The sequence below is a fragment of the Pipistrellus hanaki genome (assembly GCF_964339955.1).
Source record: "Pipistrellus hanaki genome assembly, chromosome: 17".
NCBI lineage: Eukaryota > Metazoa > Chordata > Mammalia > Chiroptera > Vespertilionidae > Pipistrellus > Pipistrellus hanaki.
In genome coordinates, this window is record NC_140519.1 from 14,434,645 (window position 1) to 14,461,853 (window position 27,209).

A 27,209-nucleotide genomic window follows, 5' to 3' on the forward strand; every position below is an offset into this window, starting at 1 on the left:
TGTGTGGGGCAGGCCGACGCATAGCGAATGCGCTTCTTTTTCTTTCCCCACTTTTAGTACAAGCCCCTGATAAGGGATCTAATCTAGGCAAATGGTAACAGTGGAGATTGGGATAAATGGCACCCTCAGCTCTTCACGTCTGTTCCGACACCATCCCATTCAAACGTTTTTCTTTAAGGCATCATATGGCAGAGAAAAAAAGAACATGGTTTTCCCTACAACAATGCTGACAACTAATAAACCACACACTCAGTTGTATGTAAGTTAATTCTTTAAATTTAATCAGTCCTTTATAAAACTTCCCAATTCATTAGTAAAAGATGGCTTATTTTAATAGCCTTAAACATTGGTTGCTATTTAAACAAGACATTCTAAAAAAAAAAAAAGAAAAAAAAAAGGCAATCACATAATAGTTTATAGTCATTTACAAGTGGATGGTATACATTTAGATACAGAGGTAGAAGTTCACTTTTACAACATCTCACGAATACACATTTACCAAATTCAAGGCACAAAATAGTTTGCTTTACAAAAAAATACTGTAAAAATGTCATTTGCTGTTGTACAAGGTGAATAAAAATTTCAAAAGAATCTTTACAGCCTTCCATCTGTACTCCATAGTGTAAGATTTCCCCCCTCACTCATCGTAGTTGGCACAAAAATGGGGATTTTTTTTTTTTAAATTTAGAATCCCCATTTTTAGAAATGTTCTCTTTGCTGATCTGCTATGTATTCTAGATAAAAGTCCACCCACCCAAAGAAATGAAACAAAGCGACTTCCTGAGGAAAGGACACATTCTGGATGCAGAATTCATAAGTAGGAAACGCATGATCTTTTTTTTTTTTTTTTTTTTTTTGATAATTCGGTCCCCAGTGATAGATACTTAAAGGTTTCAGAGAGAAAGTTTAAAAATTCAGCTACCACTTCAGTCATGTGACTTTAAGAAAGAGACCCATTATCTTTCCGAAACAATCAAACATCGCTTGATTCAAACTGACGAAAACCGAGGAAACGGGAGAACACATCGCACTATCGGTCCTTGGACTTGCAAGGGTGTCGACTGGCCCGAGTTTAATGACCAGAATTAATAAACTCTATGGGAACGAAGAAAAGCCACACACGTGAAACACACTGTAGTTACCATCTCTAGACTTTCTGCTCGTTAGAAAGCCATGGGAGCCTGGAGACGCCACAGTGCTTGTCTGAGAGAACGGACTGGTTTCAGGGTTCTGCCTATAAAGACCTCACCTTTGCTGATCGCATTTTTCCAAGTACTCTAGTGGGTTAATGTACACTTTATTTTTTAAAAAGTTGATTAATTAAAAAAAAAAAAAGTCCACACGAATTTAGAATCCCGAGAATGTCCGTAATGCTGATGTGGGTGGACGGAAACATCTTGACCATCTTCCGAGAGAAATGGCGCTCCACCCAAAAACGATTCTCAGATGCCGTTTTTCGCCTCGTTATTGTTTGTGGCTTGTTTTCTTTGAGCGATAAAGGGGTACATACACTTGTCCGCTCCGAGGAACCGATACATGCACACCACGGCTTCGAAAGGAAGGATGCTGCAAGGGAAAGCCACAGCGGTTAGCGAATGCGAGGCGTGAGCCCAGGCAGGGGCGGGTTCGGAGGGCAGTGGCCGGGACCCCCTCGGTTACCTCTTCATGAACGTCACGATGTACATGAGGCGGGGCGTGCAGATCATGGGCTGGTCGGTGAGGATGGCCCTCATGGCCTGCTGCACGCAGTAGTCGGGCTTCAGAGGGGGCAGGAAAGGCTCGATCTCCTTCCTGGAAGTTAATTAAAAGGCAACGAAGGTGAGCACACAATGGGCAAGACCGCGCTTCATTTCACAACACGAACAGCGATGTTATCTAAGCCACAAGCTTTTGTTTTCACTTCACTCAGTTTTCACTTCACTTCGCTTTTCTGTATTTTCTAAATTTTCCTACTATGAAGAAGGCAGAGTCTGGAAAACAAGTTTTAAAAAGAGGGCAGGATTGGTCTGCTTTTCTCTAAAGTGAGTCAAGTTTAAATACCTTAAATTATTTTTCGTTTTTCTTTCAACATAAAAAGGAGAGGGCGTTTAGCATAACCAACACTAAGCCCAAACAGGATGCCTGGGGTGTGCGGGGCAGCTCAGGGAGTGGAGAGAGCCCTGCACAGCCTTCCGGACCCAGCAGAAGCCCTTCCGGGCGCGGGCTGGGAAGCCAGGTGTGTTCTCCAGGGCTCTCTGACATGATGTGACTTTGACCTTCAGCTGAATTCAGCACAGTGCATACTGAAATAGCCTACTGAAATGCATTACTCCTTTCTCCCAACACCGCTCTGGACACCCACCACGATGCTACATAGGAAGGAGGGCTCCTCAGACTCTGAGCAACTAATTCTTAGCATAGGAGGGACAACCACACACACACACACACACACACACACACACACACGGGGAAGGGTCAGCCTGAGACTGCAAGGACTGAAGTCACCTTCCACCTGCCTCCCTGCCTGGTCAGGTTCAGCGTGTGACCAACAGGGCACATGTTCGGTTATCTTCCTTTGCTTTTCAAATGAATCCAACAGAGGTCTCACACCCGTCATCAGAGTACCCTCTTAATGATTCTCGGTGTTTACTCTGCTCGGCAAGGTCAGATGAGACTTCACATTCTGACCCCCACAGGCCTCCTTTCATTCCTAGCAAACCGAGTCGTTTCTTCTCATTCTGGAGGGAATCTGGCTACACTCTCTGCAGAAAGGACGCTCCCAAGCCTGGAGAGGAACTCCCTGACACTGACATTCGCACACGGATGGATACTGAGGAAGTAAAACACCTCCTACAGGGGGGCCTCCAGGGCAATCCCGGGGGCTGCGTCTCCTCCACGAAGGCCTGGAGAAGCTACGTCCTGTCTGGCGCTTCCAGACGAACGTCTGCAGGGTGACACCGTGTGGCACGAGCCCCCACCTGTTCATCTCGTTCACCTCCGTTTTACAAAGTCTCTGCCCAGTGGGAGTTACAGGTTAACTGTCAAATGAGAGCCCAAGTGCAAGCTGACGTCTAGGATCCAATTTCACGTTTTCCCGATACGGAAAGGTGACTTTTAAAACAGCCTTTTATGAGCAGTAAGAAAGGTTCTCACGGACCTGATGCGGCAGCCTCGGAACATGCCGGTGTCTACCAGGTACGGGCACACCAGTGTTGTCTTAATTCCGTCCTTTTCAGCAGCCTTTAGCTCGTGGCTCAGGGACTCATGGAAACCCACGACTCCAAATTTGCTGGCACAGTAATCCTGTGAGGGCGAGAGAAGAGGGCAAGAGCTGAGCACACGGCAGGCCCCAGACCAAACCCAGCCTTCTCCCGGGCCTGTTACTCTGGTTACGTTTGCTACGAAAGGTTACAGGTGACTAAGCAAAGAAAAGGAAAGCATTTTAAAAGACAGATATCTGATGTGGTTCAGTGCAGAAATAATATTTTCAAAGCAACAGCAAAAACACATGAACACTTTTTGCCACATCAATGCAGTATCAGATTACTTGGGGGGAAGTTACCACAAAGGAGTCTGAGAGCCAGCGGACTGGAGTTAAAAATGGAGAGAGGTTCACTTTGAAGTGTCTGGAAAATTTACAAATGGTCTCTTGTTCCCCAGAGGAAACTGAAAAACAGTAAATTAATGCTGGGAGAACAAAGGTGCGTCTAGCTTAGGTTATAAGTTGTTATGACCTGATTTTCTCTTTCGGGTGAAGTACAAGTAAAAGTGGTAACTCTACCTGTGAGCTTAAACTAGAACTCAGCCTAAGGACTCACAGTATAAGAAGCAAGTTCTCCATTGCCCAACGTTAAACTTAGGGGTGGCCGCGCAGAACGCAGACGTTGTCTAGTCTGGGCCCGCTGGCATGGGGCAATGCTTTCCCTGTTAAAGCTACAGGCACCGCGGAGCACAGCACGGGGTAAGACACATGCACATGCTTTATGACTTGAATGTGGTGAAGGAGATCAGTTCCACACTGACCAGGCAGGACCCCTCCCATCTGCCAGAACCATCCCATCTGACCAGATGATACAGACAGCTGGCTCCCTTTGGGCAAGTTGACCAACACAGAAGGTCAACCTTTGGCCTCACGTATCTGCTCCCCGTGACACTGCCCCTGCCCTCCAAGGCTTCGTTCTTGAACCTGTGTCTTCCACCATCATCAAGCAAGACTGCTAGCGGGCACGGGGCACACAGAGGACTGGCCCGGAGCCTTCTCCTCCCGCTGCTCTCCCGTCACACTAGCCGGCCCTGGCACACCCAGGTGAGGGGCAGCAGGTACTCTTCTTAGGACCTGGGGGTACCCGTCACCAGAGAAAGCAACTGAATGAAGGAAATGCTTCCTGTCTGACAAACCTCGACTCCGGCGGTACTGAACAATCCCAAGGAGCTCGCAACCGTCACGATGTGGCCGTGATTAATCTCCAGCATCGTAGGAAGAAAAGCCTTCGTGGTCTGAAAGAAAAGGGAGACACAGGCTTCAGAACGGACAAGAGCAGTTTCATCTAAAACCCAACCCAACAACAAAAACAAACACAAAAAACCCAACCCAGCATAATGGAACAGAGTTTCCACCGACCACTAAGGAGAAGATCCCTTCAGAGTGGGTTAACCTCGCACCGTGCCACTGGCGTGGCAGGCCTGTTATAAGCCGTGACCAATAAGACCGTGACCCTAGTCCCTTTGGGGACAACGTCCAGATGAAAAGAAAGCCGTTCCTATAGGGCTCTATCACTTCCAGGTGAGTGTTGTCTGCTGCTCTGAACGACTCCCAGGTCCGAGTCTTCTTATGCTCATGACACGTGAGTGTGGCTCTCAGGCCGGGAGGGCCTCCCCCCTCCCACAGACAGGTGCCTCGAGTCCGTGTTTACCTAGTGGGCACCTCTAAGCAATGACAAACCCATGGAGGGATATCCCAGCCTTCTCTTCCAGCATGCGAAGCTTTATTGCCAAAGGGTGCTAACAGGAGGGAAAGTGCTTTCATATGTTAAGAAGAACCAGGGAAAAGTACAGAATCATTTTAATGAAAACTGTCATAATGCTAACCCTGCACTGACAAAAACTTCTCACTGACCGCACTGCACTGGGAGTGGGGTTGGGGGAGGGGGTGGCTTTCCCAGGGAGGCAGGTGACCGGCCACTCAGGTAGCAGAGCTCTGGTTCCAGGAAGGGGCCTCCGTAAAAATCTCTTCTCCCTCAGGCTCTCGTGCCTTCAAGATGCAAGGCTGTATTTTTTTTTTTTTTTTTTTTACATCAAATTGCTTAAGATGATCTATGAACTACTCTACCAGGCTCCCAACAGTTTTATAACCTGCTTCTTAAAAGAAAGCAGCAAAGAGCAATCTGTCCACTGTTGAGTTATAGCCCATTGCCAGCACAGCTCCCCGTGATTTATGAAGTTAAAAACCCAAACGCTGCACACAATGGACTGTAAGAAGAGCTGCATTCCCTCCTCGGAGGAGTTTCTGGCTAAGTGATCGCTGAATTTCTGCATAAATAGCTAATGTGTTATCAAAGCTTTTGCACGTACAAGATCAAAAACAGTCGTTCCATCCATTTTAAAGTTTTTTCATGTTCCAAACCATGATGCATGCAATTGGCCAAATGAGTCTTGGTGACATGTCCGAAGGTTCTCCCTAGTCTGACTCTGCACCGGCATGTGACACCCCTTGCCTCCCAACTCAGACCCCATTTGTCTGGCCTCCTCGCTGTGGTCACCTATGTCACGCTTATTCTCACCGGCCAGGTTTCACCCACCACCTCTTCTCTGACGCTCTACCTCCCGTGGCTGCCTACCTACTTCAGAGCGTAATGTGCATCACAGCCCCTTCTGCTTCCGAGTGCTCATGTCTCTGGAGCTTCCAAGACCTCTCTATCGGAAGCAGTTGGGGTGTTAAGCCTTTACCTAATATTACTCTGTATGTCTCACTAGCCCAGACTAAGCGGAAAGATACAGACTCTTTCAGCCATGAAGGGAGATTGCTACGCGGTGACAAGCACTGTGGAAGCAAGTGATGGAACTCCTTGCGTGCTTACAGACACGCCACAGAGCTGGGTGTATGACAGGTCCATGCTTCAGCTTGACTTTATTTCTTTGTAGTGGTAAGCGGGAATGGTTAAGGCAATGGTGATAACAACTCTGATTCTGGTCTGCTTGATAGCCAAAAAGGGCAAGCTGTGATACTTAGGTCTTTAGAGGTTCACCGTTAGGCTCTATAGCCGACATAGGGCTATTATATCACAGAATTGCAATCAAGTAACATCACAAAGAGGCTTCTATATTCCAACAGAAAGCCTATCCTTAAACAAGCAAGTCTATAAGTGTTCTTGTAAAAATCTGGTTATCATTAATTATCTCCAGATTTATACTCCAAAAATCACAAAGTTTATTCTTGATGTTATCCAGAAATCATTTTTAAGTATTAAAAATTTGCTTCTTCTTGAAAGATGCAGATAGATTTAGTATGAAGGGCCCTATTTTTAAGTTCTGAAGTATAAGAACTCAATGTTAAATCCCAAGAAATGAAACACGGTATAAAATACCACTAAGATATGCTACTTGGTGGCCTGACAGATCCAAACACTGACTGTGACAGCCACGCGGCCAGTGTCCCCACTGACTCTCGGGGGTTGGCCGTGACCACAAACACACAGACACGGAGCAGGTCGGCTCTCACGACACCCCTCGTTCACGCGCCACACTGCTGCTTGCAGGTGTTCAATGACTAAGCCAGGTCCCAGCACCATATAAAAGTGGGGGATAGAAGATTAACAAACGCCTAATGGTTTTCGAAGTTTCATTTGCTCTAAGTTTCTAAAACTGATGAATGTCCCCTCCCCTGAAATTAGTCTGGTGGCATTAACTTATTCAACAAGCATTTCTTGAATGCCTTCGCCATGCAGGTCTGTGTTCCGCCCTGGCCAGGGATGGGACATGACAGCGGGTCCCTTCCTGTCTGTGCGGAATTCACACTCGCCAGCGCCTCACGGTGTTAAGTCAGAACACCAAACAGAAAGCAGATCTAGCCTCTCCTTCACAAGAGCACGGTCTTGGGCTGCATATTCTTTAAAAAAAAAAAAAGGTTTGGGCTTCTTCCCCTGCACCCTCTGCAAAGTAGTTTGGAGGGATGTCGAAGCTGCTGGTTTGTATTTAGGAGAAAAAAGGAAAAAGAGAGACAAAAGAATCCAAACATGGCTAAGTGACAAATTTTTCCCAATTAATTGTGGTTGTAAACCACTCTTTTTCAGGGAAGTATGCTTCACTGTAAGTAGCTGGTAGAGTGTGACCTAGGTTTGTTTTAATCTGAAGCTTTCTTTTGAGAGGGAAGGGTCAGGTCCATGTTTTGTGGGACGGGAGCATGCACGTAGGGACCACGCAGGTGTCTTTCTAACCCTGAATTTGCAGGGCTCACGCTGGAGCCTGATCCACGTGACTGAGCACCAAGGCTGTTAATCATTCTCTTTGCTGCCTGAATGGAGGTGAGCAATTACCGCGTGTGCGTTATTTCCACAACCAAACTCCTGCCTTATGTCTGGAGCACATTACCAAGTTAACTTTGATCAGCACAGATTCTACCCCCGACTTTACAAGAAAAATGCGATAAATCAATGGCTAGCGTGCGCCTCACTTTCAGGAATTTCCCAAAGCCCCTGACTAGTCCTCTTTCCTGATGCCTCGTGCCCTCCCCAGCCCGAGAGATGACATCTGAGATAGCACAGCATGTTCCGTCCCTGACACCATCTGACAGCGCACAGAAAGCTGGCACTTGGCGATGAATTATTAATGCACGCAAATACTGCAGCATGTATGAGCTGGGGACCAGCGAAAGGTGAAGTGCTAGTTGCTATGAAAGGTGAAGTGCTAGTTGCTATGACACCAGTCGGTTCAAGCGAAGGTTCGCGATCTTTCCCTTTGTCTCAGAGTCGTTAGCAGAACAGAAAGGACAAACCTGAAGCGCGCACCCAACGGCTGAAATATAAACTCGTGGCCGTGCCGCCCTCGGTGCCCCCGGACGGGCGGCCCGGGCCCCCCTGGCCACCAGGCTGCGGCTCTTCATGGGAAGGACGCGCCCCCGGGGCAGGCCGGGGCCTGGGGAAGGGGCCTCTGATGGAGGCACAGAGTTGGTTGGTGCCAATGGCAGTTGGCAGGGTCGGCTAAACGGTTACCCTAAGTCAGAGGAGTACACTCCATCGCTGTGTCCTCTTACTCAAATGTCTCCGAAGCAGGGAGATACCCAGCTTCTGGTCAGGAAAACCGGGTTGGCTCTTGATCTCGGGTGGGGAGGCAGTTAGAATCAGTCAGCAATGTGCACTAATTGGTCTGTTCCGTGAGAGAATGTAGAGGCAGAACGGACCGAGGGATTATCTTAACTGCAATAGAGAAAACTCTTAATAACGGTGCCTGGCTAACAGGTGTGGAGACACACCTCTGATTCCCCATGATTACCTTTCCTCACTCCCATCCCACAGTCGGCCGCCAGCTGACAGGCTTGCTATGTGACTTTATACCGAAGGAGCCTAGCCGGTTTGGCTCAGGGGTTAGAGCACTGACCCTGGGACTGAAGGGTTGAGGGTTCAATTCCAATCAAGGATATTGACTTCGGTGGCAGGTTTGCTTCCAAGCCCCGCTTGGGGTGGGAGGCAACCAATCGATGCGTCTCTCTTCCCCTCCTTTCTGCTCTCTCTAAAAAAAAAAAATCAAAGGAAGAAATGTCCTTGGGTGAGGATTAACCAAAAAAAACCCACAAAAAAACAACAAAAAGCACACACACACACACACACACACACCAGAAGGAAAAGGGACATTCCTATGGACACTGGCATTCCTGTGGAACCTCCTTAACAGTCTAAGATCTCCCTGGCTCCTCAGGGGTTCTCTTCAAAGCACCAGGCGCTTTGAAAGATAACTGTAAAGGTCATATTTACAATGTAAACAAGAACTTGAACAGAAGTATGGCTGGACACAGACGTGACATGTCCCATCTTGAGAAATCTTTGGATGTGAGGTTTACGCCAAATTAACCTCCTACAGTTCCAACCGCCCGGATCATTCCCGGGCTCCTAATGACAGACTGCGGCGGAGCCCGCGGCGGCCCTGTCAGGCCCCATCAGCCCAAAGCTGACAGAGAGCGCCGGGAGGAACTCGGGGCCCGCAAAGCCTGGCCTGGAAACCCCGAGACCGACGTGCGGGTGAGGCGCCCGCGCCGGGCCCGCCGTCCTTGCAGGCAAGCCCAAGTGGACGGGCACGAAGGGGAAAGCGCGGGAGTCCCCCACGGCAGGGGGAGGCCTCGTGGTGGTTTCTGTACGTTTTTTTTTTTTACAGCTGTCCTGCGGTCAATTCAAGAGAAGGTATATTGTCAAAGAATCATTTTTGTGGTGTTTATCTCTCCTTCGAATGTCCAAGAAACAGAGAGGACTTTCTAAAGAGACCCATGACTCATACTACGGCGAAGGGTACCACCATCGGCACTTATACTATCTAGTACAGTTTTCCGCTGAACGTTGACCGTTTTCAGAATCCACGAAGAACAGCAACATATACAATTAAAAATAGTACAATCAAGACTCGCTGAACAAAGAACACGTAACCGGAACCCTGAGGGTGCCCCCCTCCAGTGGGTCAACACCGCTCCCAGGGCCTTTGCTTCTCCATTCTTTGCAGCCCCCGGAGAGTCCCAGGGACCGCACGGCTGCTGACAAGGCTCAGGTGACAGCCGGGGGCACTCAGTCCCCGCTCCTGGAAAACTATGGTTCAACAGCACGGACGAAGGACGCACTGAAAATACAGTGAACTGTGCCACAAAGGTTAGCAGGATAAATCACTGCGTGTTCAGAGACTGGAAAATGGTGGCACGCCTCCCACCGAAGCCGGGAGGAGGAGCACAGGACTGAATAAATCCTACACTGACCACACTTCAGACACTGCACTTTGACCTAGAAAACGCTACTTGAAATTTTTCATTGCAAAATTACTTTCGATGAGGAAGTAAAGCCCAGATCTATGTTCAATACCAACATGCCGACCTGCAAGTAGTCTGGATGCAGTTGACAGCACACATTCTGAAATTTATGTAACTGGACCCTGGCTTTTTTTTTTTCCTTTCCGAGTTGGGTGTGTTTGCAGACAGAAAGGGACACATTGTGCAACAGCCCCGAGATACCGAAGCCTGCAACTACTCTCTCAGTCTTAACACAATGTTCATGGAAGTCTCAGACTGACACACAATGTTCCGTCTTAGGTACAAAAAAGGCTCAACGTGTCGTCATAGTCGAATGGTACCGTCTACCGTCCTGTCCATGGCTGGGCTGAGGCCGCAGGATCAGCTCACATTTGCAGGCATCAGCAGTTAATCCTGAATACACACACACACACACACAAGCCCATTCCTACAGCTGCCCTACAACCAAGAAGCCAATAAAAGAGCGAGGTCTTTCAAAGGAACACCTAGATGATGACACCACGAGTTGCTGAGCAAAACTAAGTGCGCTCATGAACCTGCCTTCCCCCCGAGAGGCCTGGAGAGAACCTACTCCGAGGCGGAGACTCAGGCATCCACGTCCCCTTACACCGAGCGTGCGCTACCCAGAAACACCGGACAGGAGGTGACTTAAAACTCACACCTGCCTCTGGAGCCCAGAGACCACGTGGTCCCGACTGCCAATCGCTTAGCCTTCCTCGCTACTTGACCTCTCTTGACTTAACTCGTTTGTGAGATGAAAAGGAGATCTCCAAGTTTCTTAGCTCAAAAATGTTATGATGACTTATATCCAATAATTCTTTCTTCGATTCCTGCCACGCTTTCAAAACACAAGTTGTAACCTTGAGGTCTTACTTGCATTAAGTCTCGTAAATGTCTCAGTAGGTATCTCTCCATTAGTGCCAGCATCTGAGCAGTAAGAATATCTACTCATCACATACGAATAACTGGTCATGCCTGTACCTTAAAATAATCCAAATTGAATCCATGCCTCTTCTATGTTAAAAAAAAAAAAAAAAATTACAAGTTATCTGCAAAACAATCACCGCTTTTCCTCCAGCCCATGGAAGCGCGGTGTGTTAAAAGAAACCATGAATGCCGAGCCCTGTTTCTGAAAGGCTGTTTCCCCTGACCCTCCCCCTGGCAGAGTCCTAGATGATCAAAGGAATGCTCCGGCAGCTCCCTCAAGCTCAGGGCCCTCCCCTTGTTTAATAACTCTTTATAGAATAATGAAAATAATCCACAAAATTGCAGCCAAACCATCGGCTGAACAACAGGTTCTCATTAATCCCTTTGCTTTGCCCCGAACTTGAATCACATCTCAGAAATTATAATAAAGACCAATCTTCCCAAGGGCAGAGCCTCCGTTCTGCTCTGGTGACTGTAACCACTTCCACGAGGCATGGCCACGTGCAGCAGGCCCGGCCACGCTCCCACCCCGCCCCGCCCCACCCCTGCAATGTCCCCAGGATCACCTGCCATCACCCCTGTGTCCCATATGTGGAAACAGTTCAAATTCTTCTCTGATTTCTAGCTTTTTACTGAAGTCTTTTTAAAAACTTAAAAATCTTAACCTAAATGAAAGAAATATAATCAAAAGGTTATTCCTGAAAACGTATTGTATCCTCCAGCCTGCATTATCACAATTTAGAATTTGCTATGTGTGACTGTCAGGTACCTATATTGTATCGGCATGTTGAGTAAATTTAAGGATTGTAGAAACCACCTTTTCTGTAAACCAGTGGTTCCCTTCAAGAAAAGTTCCTTCTCAAACCCTGACGGGCACGGATCACCTGGGACCTGAATCAAATGCCAATTTTGACTGAGTACGTCTGGGAGGGGCCTGGACCTGCTTTTCCCACATGTGGCCCTCTGAGCAGACCCCAGGCTGAGCGCCAAGTTCTGCGAGCCAGAGGCTCTGTCCATGCCACACTTGCAGCTTCAGAGCAGTCTCTGCTAGCAATGCAGCATAGGCAGACCACTTTCTCTGCTCTCTATGGAACCAGGATTTTAGGGGCTGGGAAGGCCCATTCTCCACTCCCCACACCCTCCTCCCAACAATGTTTATCAGGTAAAGGCCGGTTCAAGTCAAAGAAGAGCCCAGTGCTCTGGGGGGACCCTGAGTCCGTTTACAGACTGCCTGGGTCCATTGTAGTCGTCTGCAGGCTCCTCGGTTTCATGCTGAAACCTAATCCTCAAGGTGATGTATTAGGAGGGGATTAGGCCACGAGGGTGGAGCTCTCATGAATGGGATGAGTGCCCTTTATTGATAAAAGAAACCCAGAGAGCTCCCTCCAGCCCTCCATCAGGGAGGTACCAGCAAAGACAGCTGTCTACACACCAGCAAGTGGGTCCTCACCAGACACCCAATCTGCCGGAGCCTTGATCTTGGACAAACCTCCAGATTTGTGAGAAATCCACTTATTTCGTTGATAAGTCACCCAGTCTGTGATATTCTGTTACAGCAGCCCGAACAGACTCCCTGTGCACATTAGAACAAGCTCTCAAAATGAGGCGGGGAAGACTTCAAAATCATCCAGAGGCTTTGAAGGCTCAGCTTTCCAGACAGGAAATTCAGACCTTTCGGCCTCAGCATTTCTTTTTCATTTTTCACATTTACCTTTCTAAACCTGTCATGCTTTGATAAGCCTGAAAGAAAACCTGACCTAGGACAAAGTGACCCCTTTAATAAAGGGCTAAGTTTGGACACAATCAGCCAGTCAGAACTGCACCATTTGGAAAAACCATGATTAGCATTTTCTAAGGCAAAGCTTACAGAGTTATCTGGAATTCTGATCCCATAAGATTATTATGTAACAGAATGAAGGTTTTACATTTTTCAGGAGACAATAAGCTTAACAATGAAATTGTATTAAAATCATGCTGTTAGTGACATTTTGGTCCCAAGTATTTATAGGACTTTGTTCAGACAGTCCTTGTAGAAGAGCCTTTTTATTCACTACTTTCACCATCCAGTTTGTCAATGTTGACACATGCATGAGGAGGAGGAAGAAGAGGAAGAGAAGGAGGAGGGGGAGGGGGAGGGGGAGGAGGAGGAGGAGGAGGAGGAGGAGGAGGAGGAGGAGGAGAGGACGGAGGAAGAGAAAGAGGATGGGTGAACAGTGATGCACTATTCTATTCTCAATGAAAATTACAGAAAAGGCAGAAAAACATATGAACTGGGCTTTGGTAATAAAATTCTACTGTGGTATTCATTCTTTAGTCTACAATTTTTGCATGCTTGTCTAATTTATGGAGCTATCTTTCCGGGGACATTAAGCTAGAGTTAATTACTACCATTGCTAAACTAACCATAGTAGTTAAAAAAAAAAAAAAAATCCACGTTTGAAGGTGGATTCTCACATCTACTCAGGACAAAAGCAGAAGTGACTCACAGGCAAGTCCAGATGCTTTGAACATGTAGCCCAGGGAAGTACAGCAGGTCCTGGGGTAACACTGATTCATTCAACGTCAATTCATTAACATTGATGAGATGCCCTGGGAACCCAACTCCTGATTCTATCAATTAACCTGTGACGACATTGGTCACATCATGCGCCATTCTGCTTAAAGTCGCAGGCCTTACTGACACTGGACTTTGTAGAGGCTGCAAACTAAAGCCCTAGGATGAGGGCCTGGGTCCTGGCTCCTTCCTTTCCCAGGGGTGAGTGACCTTAGGCAAGCCCCACAACCTGTCACAGTTTGTTTCCTCAGCCATAAAAATGGGGATAAGTCTACTTCATTCAGAAGAGTGTGCATGAAAGGGCTTTATAAAACTTAAGTGCTATATAAAAGTACAGTAAGTACACACAAGGCTCATTAAGCATATATTTATTTATAGGCTGGTTTGGTTATAAATGCTATCTATTTTGGGTTATGTTGTCTTATTCAAGTTCCTGCAGCTCCTGGCCCTTACTATGTATGGCTCCCAGGCCTCCCTGCCCTCCACGCAGCAGCAGACCACACTTCCTGCAGAAAGCCCGTCCTGACCCTGAAGCAGCCTCAAAAAACACACTGCTGAATAATTGTGCTGACACCTCTTCCTCCGGAGTCCTGGACGGTGCTGGGAAACACCCACACACGTTCCCATAACACCCCTTTCCAATCGTTTTCTTTAGTCCTGTTTTACTAGGACCAGAAAACAACTGTTTAAAAATATCAATGACTATGCCTGACGGAGAAGAGTCCAGCAAATGTAAAAACATTAGCAGCACAGAACTACTTTTTACATCTGCTGTGTCCTCTTTCCCAAGAAATTGTAGAACTATCTTGTTTTTAAAAAATCCGTGAGAAATCAGCAGGGGGCAGTACGTTAGTTACAATTTGCAGGTGGGAAAATTCAGGCTTTGAATTTTAAGTTTCATTTGTCCTCAAAATCCCCATGTGCTACACAAGTTATGCCACCAAGTATTTTCCCGGTTACACGGATCTGGGGAGTGTCACTTGGAGCTCCGTTGTTTAGAATGACACTAAGAAGGTGAACCACGTTAATGTTTAAAAATTCCAGCACTGAGCTATGTGAAGGAAAAGCAGGAAATGCAAACTCGGTGCAAGCAGCAAATGGGAAACACTGTGGTTTCCCCAAACCCCAAACCGCCAGGGCCACGCGATGTTAGCACCGGCGTCACCGCTCGCAGCTCTGTGTGAACTTTGCAAGTCTCACAGACCAAGTCGTGTTTTGTCTCCAAATGTGAAGTCACTGTAAGTGGCTTGTCAGTTGGGCTAATGTGACAGCACTCAGGGTTGCCGCAGTAATTGCCCTCCCTTGTTAAATGTTCTGGCAGCATTTGCTGAAGTGTTGAAAGTTTTATAACCATTATGAGAGGATATTCCATTTTCACCCCCCTTGGTTCACTTCATTTTACTTTCAGAGCATTTTGGAAAATGGTCTCTGACAGGTGTGAACTTAAGTTTTAAGAGAATTGACAAATAAAGGGGGGGGAGGGGAGAGAGAAAAAGGGATCCAGGCATGGGCCGCGCTGGGTGAGAGCAAGGAAAAGGTGTTAGCGGTCCTGCTGCTGAAAGCATCCCCTCCAGGCGGAGGTGGCTCAGCTCGGGCCTTGTAAGCCCAGAGACCCCAGTGAGTGGAACTAGCTGGCCCGCTGTCAGGGCGAGGGTGACGGAATCTGAAGGCCGTGCTCGGACAAGCTCCGCTCTGAAGAGGGGTGTCTTACAGAGTGTAGGTCACAGCACAGGCAGGCCCACTCAGGCCCCCACTGCGGGGACCAGCGGCATGCTTTGTCTGTATGTATTCTCAACGCGAGAATGCAGAGCTCCCTTCCTCCGAGGTATTTTCCAGCTATGCTTACAAGGGGTCTGAGACTAGAAGGAGTTTTTAGGTCAGTTAATGGAAACTGTGAGAGGGATTTATTCTTTGAATAGCTAACTGTGACAGTTAACTTCTGAGATAAGAAATCACTAATTAAACCGAGAGATTTACACATTTTTACCTTATCCGGCTCCAAACATTGGATTTATTAACCCATTCAGTGGAGGCAGGGAATAGTTTCCACTTTTAAAAAATCTATCAGAGTTTGTCATGCTTCAAAGATTAGCTACAAAAGGCCCTTTATCTTGGGAAAATAACCGGTTGTGTGTAGAAGGAAATAAGATACAAATCCCCTGCAGTACGCCCCCTAGTGGAATTTCAGCATAGTACAATTTGGGGGTCCCCCAAATATCCCGGGTACTGAGGACCTAACGCAGGCGCCGAAGGACTATTGCAAGTCCAGGGGTGCACCTGCACCTGGTCACCAGCCTTCTGCATGTCACTCACTGAGCATTCCAGGCCAAGCAGACACACAGGACCACCTACACATCCATCCACATGGGCAGCTCTCTGGGCTGGACAGAGGCAAACTGACGACTTACCGGAATGGAAACAGGCTTAATTGTAGCTTCCAAGAGACTGAAATTACAGATGCACCTGCTATTAACACCCTTTAACTCAAGACAAACTGAAATGAAAAGGGGTTTCCTACTTTAAAAATGCATCCTAGCCGGGACCTGTTTGGCTCAGTGGATAGAGCGTCGGCCTGCAGACTGAAAGGTCCCGGGTTCAATTCCGGTCAAGGGAATGTACCTTGGTTGCGGGCACATCCCCAGTAGGGGGTGTGCAAGAGGCAGCTGATCGATGATTCTCTCTCATCGATGTTTCTAACTCTCTATCCCTCTCTCTTCCTCTCTGTGAAAAATCAATAAAATATATATATATTTTTTAAAAAATGCATCCTAACTCCCAAGTGAGGTTAAGACTACTGGAAGGGATTTTCTGATTGCCACATCTTGAGAGATATAGTCAAGATACTAAAGTAAATCGCTTGACAATCTGAAGAATGATTAAGGCAAACACAAACTTAAAGGAAGAGAATAAAATGAGAGAATGTGGGCAGTTAAGCGTTGGCCATTGGGTATGTTGCTCTTCTGCTGGCCCCAGGGACCCGATCCTGCAGCGAGTGGGTAGGGACTGTGCCAGGCAATGTCCATTCAGTCTTTGGGGAAAAGCCATTCAATCCGTGTTAGCATTAGCACAGGCCAAAGAATGCACCCACTCTGACATGTCCTCTACATACACTCTACAGGGATGGATGATAGCTAAAGCTTTGCATGGGAAAAAGAACAAACATCAGCTTTGCTTCCAGAAATGAGATCAGGAGCATATAATCCAACAAGAGGGCCATTCCCTGAACCAGCAATTGGAGTTGATTCTACAAGGACTGGCCCTTAATATATAAAGATACTAGTTAGTCAACATAAAAACATCTTGATTGTGTTTGTTTTTTCTTTCCCTGGAGTAGTGATCCATTGTCTGAACTATTTAGCTCTGTCTCCCAGGAAGACAGGACTCAAATGGCAGAGCAGCTGAGTGGCCAGGGCTCTTTCAGGGCACAGCCCCGTTTGACCTCGCTTAGGGCAAACCAGGGGCTAAGGGATGAGCTTGAAGGCAAGTGGAATTCAGCTTGGGGAGGTCTGAGCTGTGGTGTTGATGAGCCTGGACTTTGTTCTGTGAACAAAATGGTCACGCAAGAGTTTGGGGTCAGATAAGCAGACACACCGCAAACTTAAGTCTGCTTAGAAAACCCCAGGGTGGGGAGCGATGCTGGAAACAGGGAAAGACATCGGGAGACTCTTTCCAGAAACCAGGCAAGGGTGGTGGAAGCACACAGGTGGAGGCAGAGTGGAAAGGTGGGATCACAGCTCATGGAAGCAACAGAGCAGTCAGGACTGGGTGCCCTGTGCATGCATGCAGCACCAGCAAAGAAAGACACTGCTGATGTCTCCAAGCCTGGTCCTGGCCACGCCTGGGAATTCAAGAAGGTGCAAAAAAGGAGTTCAATTTTGAGACTTGCTGATGTTAGGGAACACACAGAGCAGACAAAGCAGTTGTGTGAACGTGGGACCTGCCACAGAAATCACAGTGGAAGCTGCTGGATAGATAGATGACCCAGCCAGCAGTGCCCAGCGGAAGAAGTCTGAGCACCTGATACCAGAGTCATTTCAGAGGCAGGGAGTGGATTGACAGGAAGAGAAGCGAGAGAAACTGGGCTTATCATGGAAGCTAAAGCACAGAGTTTCAGAGGGACAGTCAAATGGGTCACATTCTGCAGAAAGACCAAGCTGCACACTGGATTTGGCACAGGGGAGCACTGCTCTTCCTCCTTTGGCACTGGTTACTTGGTCAGACCTTCGAAATGATCCAGATAACCAGACACATGTGAGAACATATGTCAAAGAAATTGGGAAGATTTTTATAGGATGGTTCCCTGCTCACTCAGACCAGTTATGTAAAGTGACATTTTATCATATCATAGATGTTGATTTCTAGTAGCAATAGACACGAGCCCAGCATGTAATGTATCAAATATAGACACTCAAAGTTCAATGAGCATGTGATCTTATTTTGTTTTAGGAAAGAAGGCCATGAAATGACTTGGTCAGGCACAGTCTCAGGTATCCAAGTGGTTGCTATCTAAGGAGAAGTTTTAGTGTGACCACAAGAATTACTAAGGCAAAGTATGCTTACCCCATGTCAATTTTTAGTTCAGTTCAAGACATAAGAAGTCTTTATCTCTACAGCTCAAACATTTGATTTTTATGCATATTTTTATTTAATAACAGAAAGCAGCTAGTTCTAGTACAGACTTTAAAAGGGGCCTTGAATTACAAGGCTATTTTTTTTGGGGGGGGGTGTTTTTTTTAATCCTCACCCAGGGATATTTTTTCCATTGATTTTTTTTTTTTATAGAGAGAGTGGACGAGAGAGGGAAAGACAGAGAGTAATATAGATGTGAGAGAAATACAACGATTGGTTGCCTCCTGCACATGCCCTGACCAGGGGCCGGAGTGGTGACGAGCCTGTAACCAAGGTACGTACCCTTGACCAGAATCAAATCTGGGACCCTTCAGTTCATAGGCTGATGCTCTATCTACTGAGTCAAACTAGCTAGGGCAAGTTTTTAGGAATTATCCTTAGAAAGAAAAACAATGTCTAGAAAATATACGCTATATAATAAAAGCCTAATATGCAAATTGAGCAGTTATTCGACCGGGAGACAGACTGCTCACTATGACATGCGCTGACCACCAGGGGGTGGTGCGGAACATGGCAGGTGTAGGTGACCTGGCCCCCAGGTGGAGAGCTGTGACCTCTCGCTGGATACCTAAGGGCGGGGGTGATGGGAATGGAGGTGTGGTAAGAATGCGGGGTGTCTGCCAAGCTCACTCTCACTCCCTCTGCTACCCTCCCCCGGGATGCCAGGGCTTGTGCACCGGGAAGCCCCCACGTTCAGGTACCAAGCACCCGCAAGGCCTCTTCCAGGAGAACTGGGCTGCAGCCACCTCTCGGGCTCACCCTGGGTTCACGCAGGAGCCAGTCTTCGAGGCTGGCCAAGAGACAGCGTGCTGGCCCCGGCTTCTGGGCTCACCACATCTGCATAGGGACTCCGGCGCTGTGACTCAGGCGGAGGGGGGCATGCGGGGGACCAGCGGCCCAGGTGCTGCCCAGGGCCCAGAGGTCAGCTGGGACCTGCCCTTCTACGCCAGATGCTCATAGACGCTCCTGCTTCGATCGCTGGCCAGGCTTAGGGACAGCACCCGTGCACGAATTTCATGCACTGGGCCTCTTACAGTAGTCTAATAATTCTCAGTATTATGGGTTGGAGGGGGAAGCATTGACTCTATAGTTTTATATGAATACTTTAGAAATATTTTTAAATCTAAGAAGCCTTAAAGAAAACTAGGTTTCTCTAACCAGAGAACAGAGGATTACAGTCTTTGAGATTAAAAACTAGTAAATCACACACAAAAAAAACTTGAACATTAATGATTAGGGACCATTCATGAGATATTAGGTACTAATGTCTTTAAGTGCTACATTACTCAGGTCTACTGGTGGGCTTTTACTTTTCCTGGATGGATTTTAACTAAAGAGACTTTAGACATTTGGATATAGATAAATGCCTAATTCAGTAATTAGTATTTTAAAACTGTGAAACCTTTTAAGTTAAGTGGTCTATTAATTAACTACCAATTATCTTGTCTGACTACCGTATCAATAGAAGTAAATTACCAACTAGCTGTGTGACAGATTGAGTCCTTTGCAATGCAAAATCTCTCCCGCACATAAAAGGCCTGCAGCTAAATGCTTCTGCCTCCCCCTTTTGGCTAATCGGGGATCAATGTGCTGCTCACGTGGGAAGGCAAGGCGAGCTGCAGCTCTTTGGTCAAGAAGGACCTACAGATAAACTCGCTTTCAGAAACAGTGAGCTAAGACTCTGCGTAAAAAATAACAAGTGAAGCCACGCTAATGTTTTTTGGGGGGGAACACGGGTTTGCAGTTCCTGTATGGAGGCCAACGTTCCGTATTTCTCACCAAAATACAGAGAACCTGAGATGTTCCTATGATTATGGCAAACAAAGGGCACTGTATTGTGTGCACTCGGCACGGTCTTGCCCTCACCGGGATTGCTGCACAACAGATTATCCTGACTAGAGAGAGCCTGCCCCAAATCTATCACTTCTTGACTGGCGACCAAGAGAAGGTTCCTAGGAGGGTTCCTGGGGATGGCAGAGTACTGGAGGGTGAAGCATCACATAGCAGACGGGAGGGCTGTGCAGACAGTGCTACATCTGGTAAAAACCGCCATCGTGCATGGGAATAGCAAGAAGCAAGGAGGTCCTCTCCTCAAGGCCTGGTCACTGGGAAATAGGAATGGACACCAGGCATTCCACTTGAGCTTGATTCCAATTCCCATATTCACACCAGCCTTCTCAAAGTCGCCAGCCTCGCACTGCCGCGCAGACTTAATGCACTACAGTGAAGAGGAGCATACAGGTGGGGCAGGGAGAATGAAAAAACGATGCGGGGAAAACGAAGAGAGGTGCGAACGACAAGGAACGGGAGGCGGCCCCCACTATGAAATCTCATCGATCGTCCCCGGCTTCAATCAGCCCAGCATAACGCTCACCTTGGGAAGCTGCAGAAGACAGACCCATGTGAGCATCCTCTGAACAGCTGATCTAAATATTTAAGCAGAAGCCTGGCCTTGGTTACCAAACATCTATCGAGTGGCTTAGGAGCAGAGTTCTGTGCCAGCAAGGGGAAAGCAAACAGATGCGTAAATAAGCTGCCTTCGGACTGTGTGCCACCTACTTCGGGGTTCGGAGCACAAGGTAGAAAAGGTTGCACTGAAGAACACAGACTGTGCAGCCCAGGATGGACCTGACAAGGAGGCTGCAGAGACTCCTGGCAGGAAGAGAGGAAGCTCGGACAAGTCCTTTCCCTGCAGCTTCATCAGAAAATTAGAGGCTGGACTAGACGATCTCTAAGGACCCTTGCAGCTCTAACATGCAAAAACGCTAGACAAGGAACAGCAAGGACTTGAGTGAGGCCTTCAAAGGCAGACGGAGGAGGGGCGGAGGGCCTTCCAGGCTGGGGAAGAGTGTGAGGAATGGTTTGCAAGTATTATAGCAGCATCCACAGCTTTTTGATGGACGCCCACATGACACCCACGTGGTTTTCTACTTAACTGCATATGACTTTAACTCGGGGTCAGGACTGCGTGCTCTTGATTATATTATGAAAACCAACAACAACTGCTACTTAAAAGTCTAGCTCAAGACAATCTGTTCAAATGACTGGGCAAGTCTTGCTCAACTGATCTACTTTTTAAAAATGTTCCGGGCAACTTCTCTTCTCCACCCAGACACAGTCAAAAGACACACGGGATTTTTTCTGGAAGGGAACAGCATAAGCCAACACTGGACATCTCTGAACAGCTACCACAAACATCTTCCCCTAAGAGGGTCCACCGGAAGGGGGCTGAATTCAGGTGGCTCTGAATTCATGTAGACGCCCCACCCCCAAGAATCACTGTGAAAATTAACACAGTAGTAAGTCTTCTTTCACATTTTAGCTGCTAGACCTCAACTTCTTAAAAGGTTTCTTGGCAAGAAGTTAAAAATTCTAACTAGAAAGCGAGTTTTCTGACTTCAATATTGAACATAAATTCTTAAGTTTAGATGCTTGGGGGAAAAAACAGCTGGAGAACTCAGGAGCCTCCCATGTTTTAATATGAAGTGACATCATACTGCCAAGGCTTCCAAGAACTCGCTTAATTGTGGAGTTAGGCAACATCTCAAAAGGCCTCTGGGAAGGTGATCTGTTCCTGCGTGCTGCGGAGATCCCGCTCCGCGATAACCCCGCTACTGGAGACATGACTAGATCTTCTCAGATTAGAAAGTAGCCTAATGTTTGAGGGGCGGCACATTAATTGATGTGTGTTTTCAAAGCTGAAGCTATGGCTTTTCTGTGCTTAACCCCCACCAAATTAGCTCTCATTTCATAGGACGCCTAGAGAAGAAGAGCTGCTTTCCTCTTACAAGTATTTAACTGCAGATCGCAGGGGATTTCTTGAAAAATCTGGTTGCATTTGAAATTTTAGAATTCAGCAAAATGAGCATACAGAGGAAGGAGGTGTTAGACTTCAGAGTATTTTGTGTAGGGAAAGGTGCAGAGTTCAGAAACGAGTATCAGCTCCGTCAAAGGCCATCGGGAAAAACCAGTTCCGGTGCCGGGTTCAGAACTGGCCTCCAAGGGCTGAATACCTGGGTAAGGATGAATAGCTGACTGAACTCAAGTTTCTATGGCAGCGTCACCCTTACCATTCTTCAAACAGGAAAACTGTAGTCCACCTGCACTGTATGTACGTCTTTTATTGCTAAAGAGGTTGTTTCCCTCAGAATTATAAACACACGAGATGATGGATAAGCTGTTGCCCAGTTTGTCCAGTTGCACTGGCCTTCACTCGTCGGCCCCACCCCTCTGGCATCTGCCACTGCTCTGTGGACCCCCCGGCAGCAAGGACTATCCATCCCCCGACCCCACTGCGCACAGCACACGCTCGCACACTTCCACACACACACAAGCACACTTAATCTCCCCAGACTGTATCTAGTCTTCTCCTTCCTCCTTTAAAACATGACGTGAGTTAACTCGCAACGTTTATATGTTCATTCTAGAGGTTTGGAAATGAGTTAAATAAAGTTCAGGTTTGAAAATAAAATGGGTAAGCTCCTTCCAGGATAAGAGACATGGTTTGCTGTTAAAAGAGCAACATTTGACTTAAGTGCTTCTGAAGCCAGATGAAGTTTTTAAGCAATTGCTAAAAAACTCAGGAGGTTTAAAGTGACCTATTTAGGAGGAACAGTTCTTCATTGTGTTCGATTAGAAGGCTAATCTGCCTATGGAAAACACACACACACACACACACACACACACACACACTCCTTTCTCCTTACCCTTTCTTTATCAGATCCCACTTCTCTACAAAAGGGAGAACACTATGGAGGAGGAAAAGCAGAAAGTGGGTCAACCATGTGCAGTTATAGGGGAGGGGTTCACACCTCCCGTTACTGAGTCAGTTTGGCTGAGAAACTGGGTTGGTTCTGTCCCTCGAGCAGTAAAGCCCTCGCTCTCCCCCTCAGGGGCCGGAGGAGCGCCGTGTTCTATCTGTCACCTAGGAGCTGGCGTCCTGGTTGGTCTCAGTCCCTGGTCCACCAGACCTCACAACCCTCCTGCCCCTACGTAGGGACCCTGTGGCCCAATAGGGGTGACTTCTGTCTCCCGAGAGGCCTCCTCGAAGCCGAGAGGGACTCCAGCAGGACAGTGCCCCGACCCTGCGATAGCCCGCAATGCGAAGTGCCTGCCAGGGTGGCCTGACTGCGCCCAGGGGACCCCAAATGCTGATCTCAGAATCTCCGGCACTTCCCAAAACACAGCCCCGGCGGTAATGTGGAAGCCTAAACTCTGACTTTAGGAATTCATAAGAACAGCCGATGTTTTACAAACTCAACGGAAAGTAAAATAAACAATCCCAGGATTTTATGCTTCCTCTTGTTATTTTTATGGCAGTCTTTCAAACTAGTTCAAAATGTTCAGTCCCCTACCCTCTCAAGAAATGCTGGCCTGGGGGTGGGGGCGGGAAGCAGGCAGCAATCTAACGGTGATGGTGAGCAATGTGATGCCCCGCGGGGAATAGGAGCGTGCAGGTGGCTCTCAGGCTGGCACTGAGGGCTCTCTCCGTCCCCCCTTCTCACGGCAGAGGGCCCAGAAATGAGCAGAGGATGTTTATATTTACCCAGAAGTGTGCGTGGCAATTGACCATCATGGTTCTCTCAATGAGCTCATCAGGACATTCCAAGAGGTGGTGCCCGGAGACCACGCCGGCGTTGTTGACCAGGACGGAGACCTCGCCGACCTCCTTGCGGACCCTTTCTGCCGTCAGGTAGACGTTCTCCCTCTTCCCCACGTCGCAGGTGTAGGTGAAAACCTGCAGGTTACAGTGGGGCAGGATCTCTTCCTCGCCGTTCCCAGCTGTCCTCAGAAGTCCAGATGAGGGGGAAGGGGGGGGGGGGAATGGAACAGAGAAGGGAGGGGGTTTGCAAAAAACGTGAGTCACATGGCAGTCAGTAGGACAAAGATCATACGAAACAAAAAACTCTACAGTGAGCTTCGGATTTCTAACACGGTGAGGCTTGCCAATGACTGAGCTTACAGCTGCTTCCCTCCCCGAAAAGTCTGGGGGAATTACAGCAATGTGCTGGAGAACTTCGCTTCGGGGGAAATCATGCAACTGTGACAAGCCCAGCGCAAGGCAGACCTCCTGGGATCAGCTTCCTGGAGCGAGAGACACCTGGAAAGAACTGATCCTGACCCAGGGACCCACACCCCTCCTCCCCCCCCCCCCCCCCCCACACACACACAGTGCACGCTCCTCTTTGGGAGGGCAGTGGCCAGAAGTGGCTTTTACTCTCTAGTATGAGCACCCTCAAAATGGAAACTCACCTCAAGGCTCACATATCAAAACTGTCACTAATCATCTGAATTCATCCAAAGCCAATGATTGATCCTAGAGTTTCTCATGGAAAGTGTACACTAGTGTGTTCTAACTGGCATAGCACCCTTACATAAATCAAGTTCACAGGTAACCATGCCATTTTATCACACGAGAACTCAATTTGATAACCGCCATCTCTTCCCTGGAAAACGAATAGCTTTATCGCTTAGGTTTTGGCAAGGGAGCACAAACATCTGTCTTTGCTGCCCTCCAAACCATCGCTTGAAAAATGTAACGTTTTTAACCTTTTTGATTCTCTGACCTAAAAGGCAGGTGGCCAATAATTTTGGCAACAAATGATCAATATGGGGGAGGGCTGGTGCCCAAGTTAATCTTCCCTGGATAGTTCAATGTTTTCCCTGGAAACAAAAAAATTTGTTAAAAAGCAAAAGTGATTGTCAAGTTTCCTGGACCAACACTTAATGTTTGGCGGTGGTCTCCACATTTTTTTTTTTTAAGTCTCAAATTCAGGTCTGTTGATACGCGTACAAAAATGCAGATTTCCCGAGGTTACCAAAAACATGGACAACACATTGACAAAGAGGCTTCCGTCATTCAAGCTCGGTCTTTAAGAAGCAGCCCGGGCACAGTTTTTCAATCAAGCTAAGTGTGTAACTAAAGGACTTAGTTATCTCTGGTGACACAATGTAATTATTTCCCAGTGATTAAAGTTACAGAGAAATCAGCGCTGCCCCAGTCTAAGAGGTTCACAGACCACAGGAAGCAGACGTGCTTCTGTCCAGTCCGGGAACAACTTCCCAGACAAGTTTCCCATCGCAGAGGCGATGGAGGCATTTCCTTACGGTTCAAACCTGGGGACACAAGTGCCCTCTGCCTTCCCTGCCCTTGGAGGGCTTAGTCCTCAAAGACACCGGCCGGACCTCGGCTAAGACAAGGGTCTGGCACCCCGCCCCCCCCTTAAACACAGAGATGATCCTGCTCCTTTGTGGGGAGGGGGCAGCCTGTGTGTGTGTATGTATGGAGGGGTGTCTCTTCCAGGTGCTTCTGTCCAGTCCGGGAACAACTTCCCAGACAAGTTTCCCATCGCCTCTGCGGCATTTCTTTGCGGTTCAAACAAACCTGGGGACACAAGTGCTCTCTGCCTTCCCTGTTCTCGGAGGGCTTAGTCCTCAAAGACACCGGACCTCGGCTAAGACAAGGGTCTGGCACAGGTCCCCCCTTTAAACACAGAGGCAATCGTGCTCCTTTATGGGGAGGGGGCAGCCTGTGTGTATGTGTGGAGGGGTGTCTCTTCCAGGACAGCTAGGCTGACCGTGGCAATGGGGTTCGGTGGAAGGTGGGGGCCGAGGGGCGCCCAGGTGGGCGCAGGGGCGGGGAGGGGCTTGACTCAACAATGCCGGGGCCGGGACACGGGGCGCGGGCGCGGGCGCAGGTCGGTCCGCCCGGCTTACCTTGCAGCGCCGCGGCGTCGGCCGCCTCCAGGTCGCGGTAGATGTGGCGCACCATGCCCGCCGTCTCCTCGTTGCTCTGCGTGTTGATGTCCCAGAGCACCAGCAGCGCCCGGCGCCGCGCGAACTCGAGCGCGAAGAGGCGGCCCAGGCCGCTGCCCGCGCCCGTGATGAGGCACACCTGGCCCGCCACGCTCTTCTCCTTGGGCCGCACCAGCCAGCGCGCCGCGGCCAGCACGAACGCCCACAGCACTTTGAACGTGACCACGAAGAACTCCACCACGATGTTCATCGCGGCGCCCGGGGGCCCGCAGCCCGGCTCCCCCGCCCCCCGGGGCGTCTGTCCGAGCGGCCGGGACCAGAAGGCTGCTGCGCCCCGAGGTGCCCGCCGGGGCTGGGGTGCGCGGGGGGCCACTCCCGCCTAAGCTCTGCGCGGGGAGGGAGGTGGGGGGACCCCAAGCGGTGCCCGACGCGGCGGCGGCTGCTGACCCGCCCGGCCGGCCGGTCCCGCTGCGGCGGCGGTGACAGCCGCGAGTCAGGCGGCGCGCGCTGCCCTCATGGCCAAGCCGCCGCCGCCCGAGCGTCTCCGGAGCCGCCGCGCCGACTGCCTCTCACCCCGGGGGAGGGGCGCGCGGCGGGGACGGCGCGGGCCGGCGGGCCGCCGCCGCGGGACTTGTCAACTTGACCCAAGTTGCGAGCGGGTGGCAGGCGGGCGGGTGGGGTGCGGGGCAGCGGGGACGCCGGGAAGGGGCTGCTTGCCCGGCCGCTTGCAGCCGCTGCCGCCGTCGCGGGCCCCCCCACGCCCTCTCCTCCGAGGCTGTCACGCCGGCACCGGGCTCCTCCGCGGCGGCGAGACGCCACAAGCACGTCGGAGCGCTCCCGACCCGCCTGTGAGCGGGATCCACGCTCCGCGCTATATAACCCGCGACCGGGAAGAGCCAGAGGCGGCATCGGCCCTCCCTCCGCTCGGCCCACCCCGCCCCCGGGCGCACCCCGCCCCCGGCCCAGCCCCCCGCCCGCCCGCAGTCCGCGGAGCCGCGGCCGGGCAGCCCCTCTCACATGGCCGTGGCCGCAGCCTCCAGCCCGCCTCGCACCTCCCTTCGCCGCGGCTCACGCCCCCTGCCGTGGGGTGTCCGGGCCTCCGCCTGCCAGGCCCGGTGGTCGGCAGCGCCCCGGCCATCCTCCTCCGGGCGTCCGGTCCTCGCGGTGCCCCTCTCGCTACTTTCATGAAGCGGGTCATTCTGGACAGCCCCGCCTGCAATCAGGCGCCGCCGAAGACAGCCCTTCGGGCTGGAGGAACGGAAGGACCTCGGCCGCGCGGCCACGGGGGCGCTGGAGGCTGTGTGACTGGGGTTGGCAGAGAGCCGAAAAGGTTCTCGAGAGCGACTTGGAATCTCAGCTGGCCCT

At 49.4% G+C, this 27,209-nt stretch overlaps 1 protein-coding gene across 1 annotated transcript; it reads right to left on the bottom strand.

Annotated features, from left to right (window-relative positions):
* Positions 1 to 253: 253 nt before the first annotated feature.
* Positions 254 to 27,125, bottom strand: RDH10 (retinol dehydrogenase 10). The gene is made up of 6 exons (XM_084864898.1): positions 25,806 to 27,125; positions 23,635 to 23,870; positions 4,378 to 4,476; positions 3,137 to 3,282; positions 1,660 to 1,791; positions 254 to 1,566 (listed from the first exon to the last, which is right to left on the bottom strand). Exons 1-6 carry the CDS (start codon positions 26,092 to 26,094, stop codon positions 1,443 to 1,445), a joined length of 1,026 nt encoding a protein of 341 aa, XP_084721024.1. The 5' UTR covers positions 26,095 to 27,125; the 3' UTR covers positions 254 to 1,442.
* Positions 27,126 to 27,209: the final 84 nt, after the last annotated feature.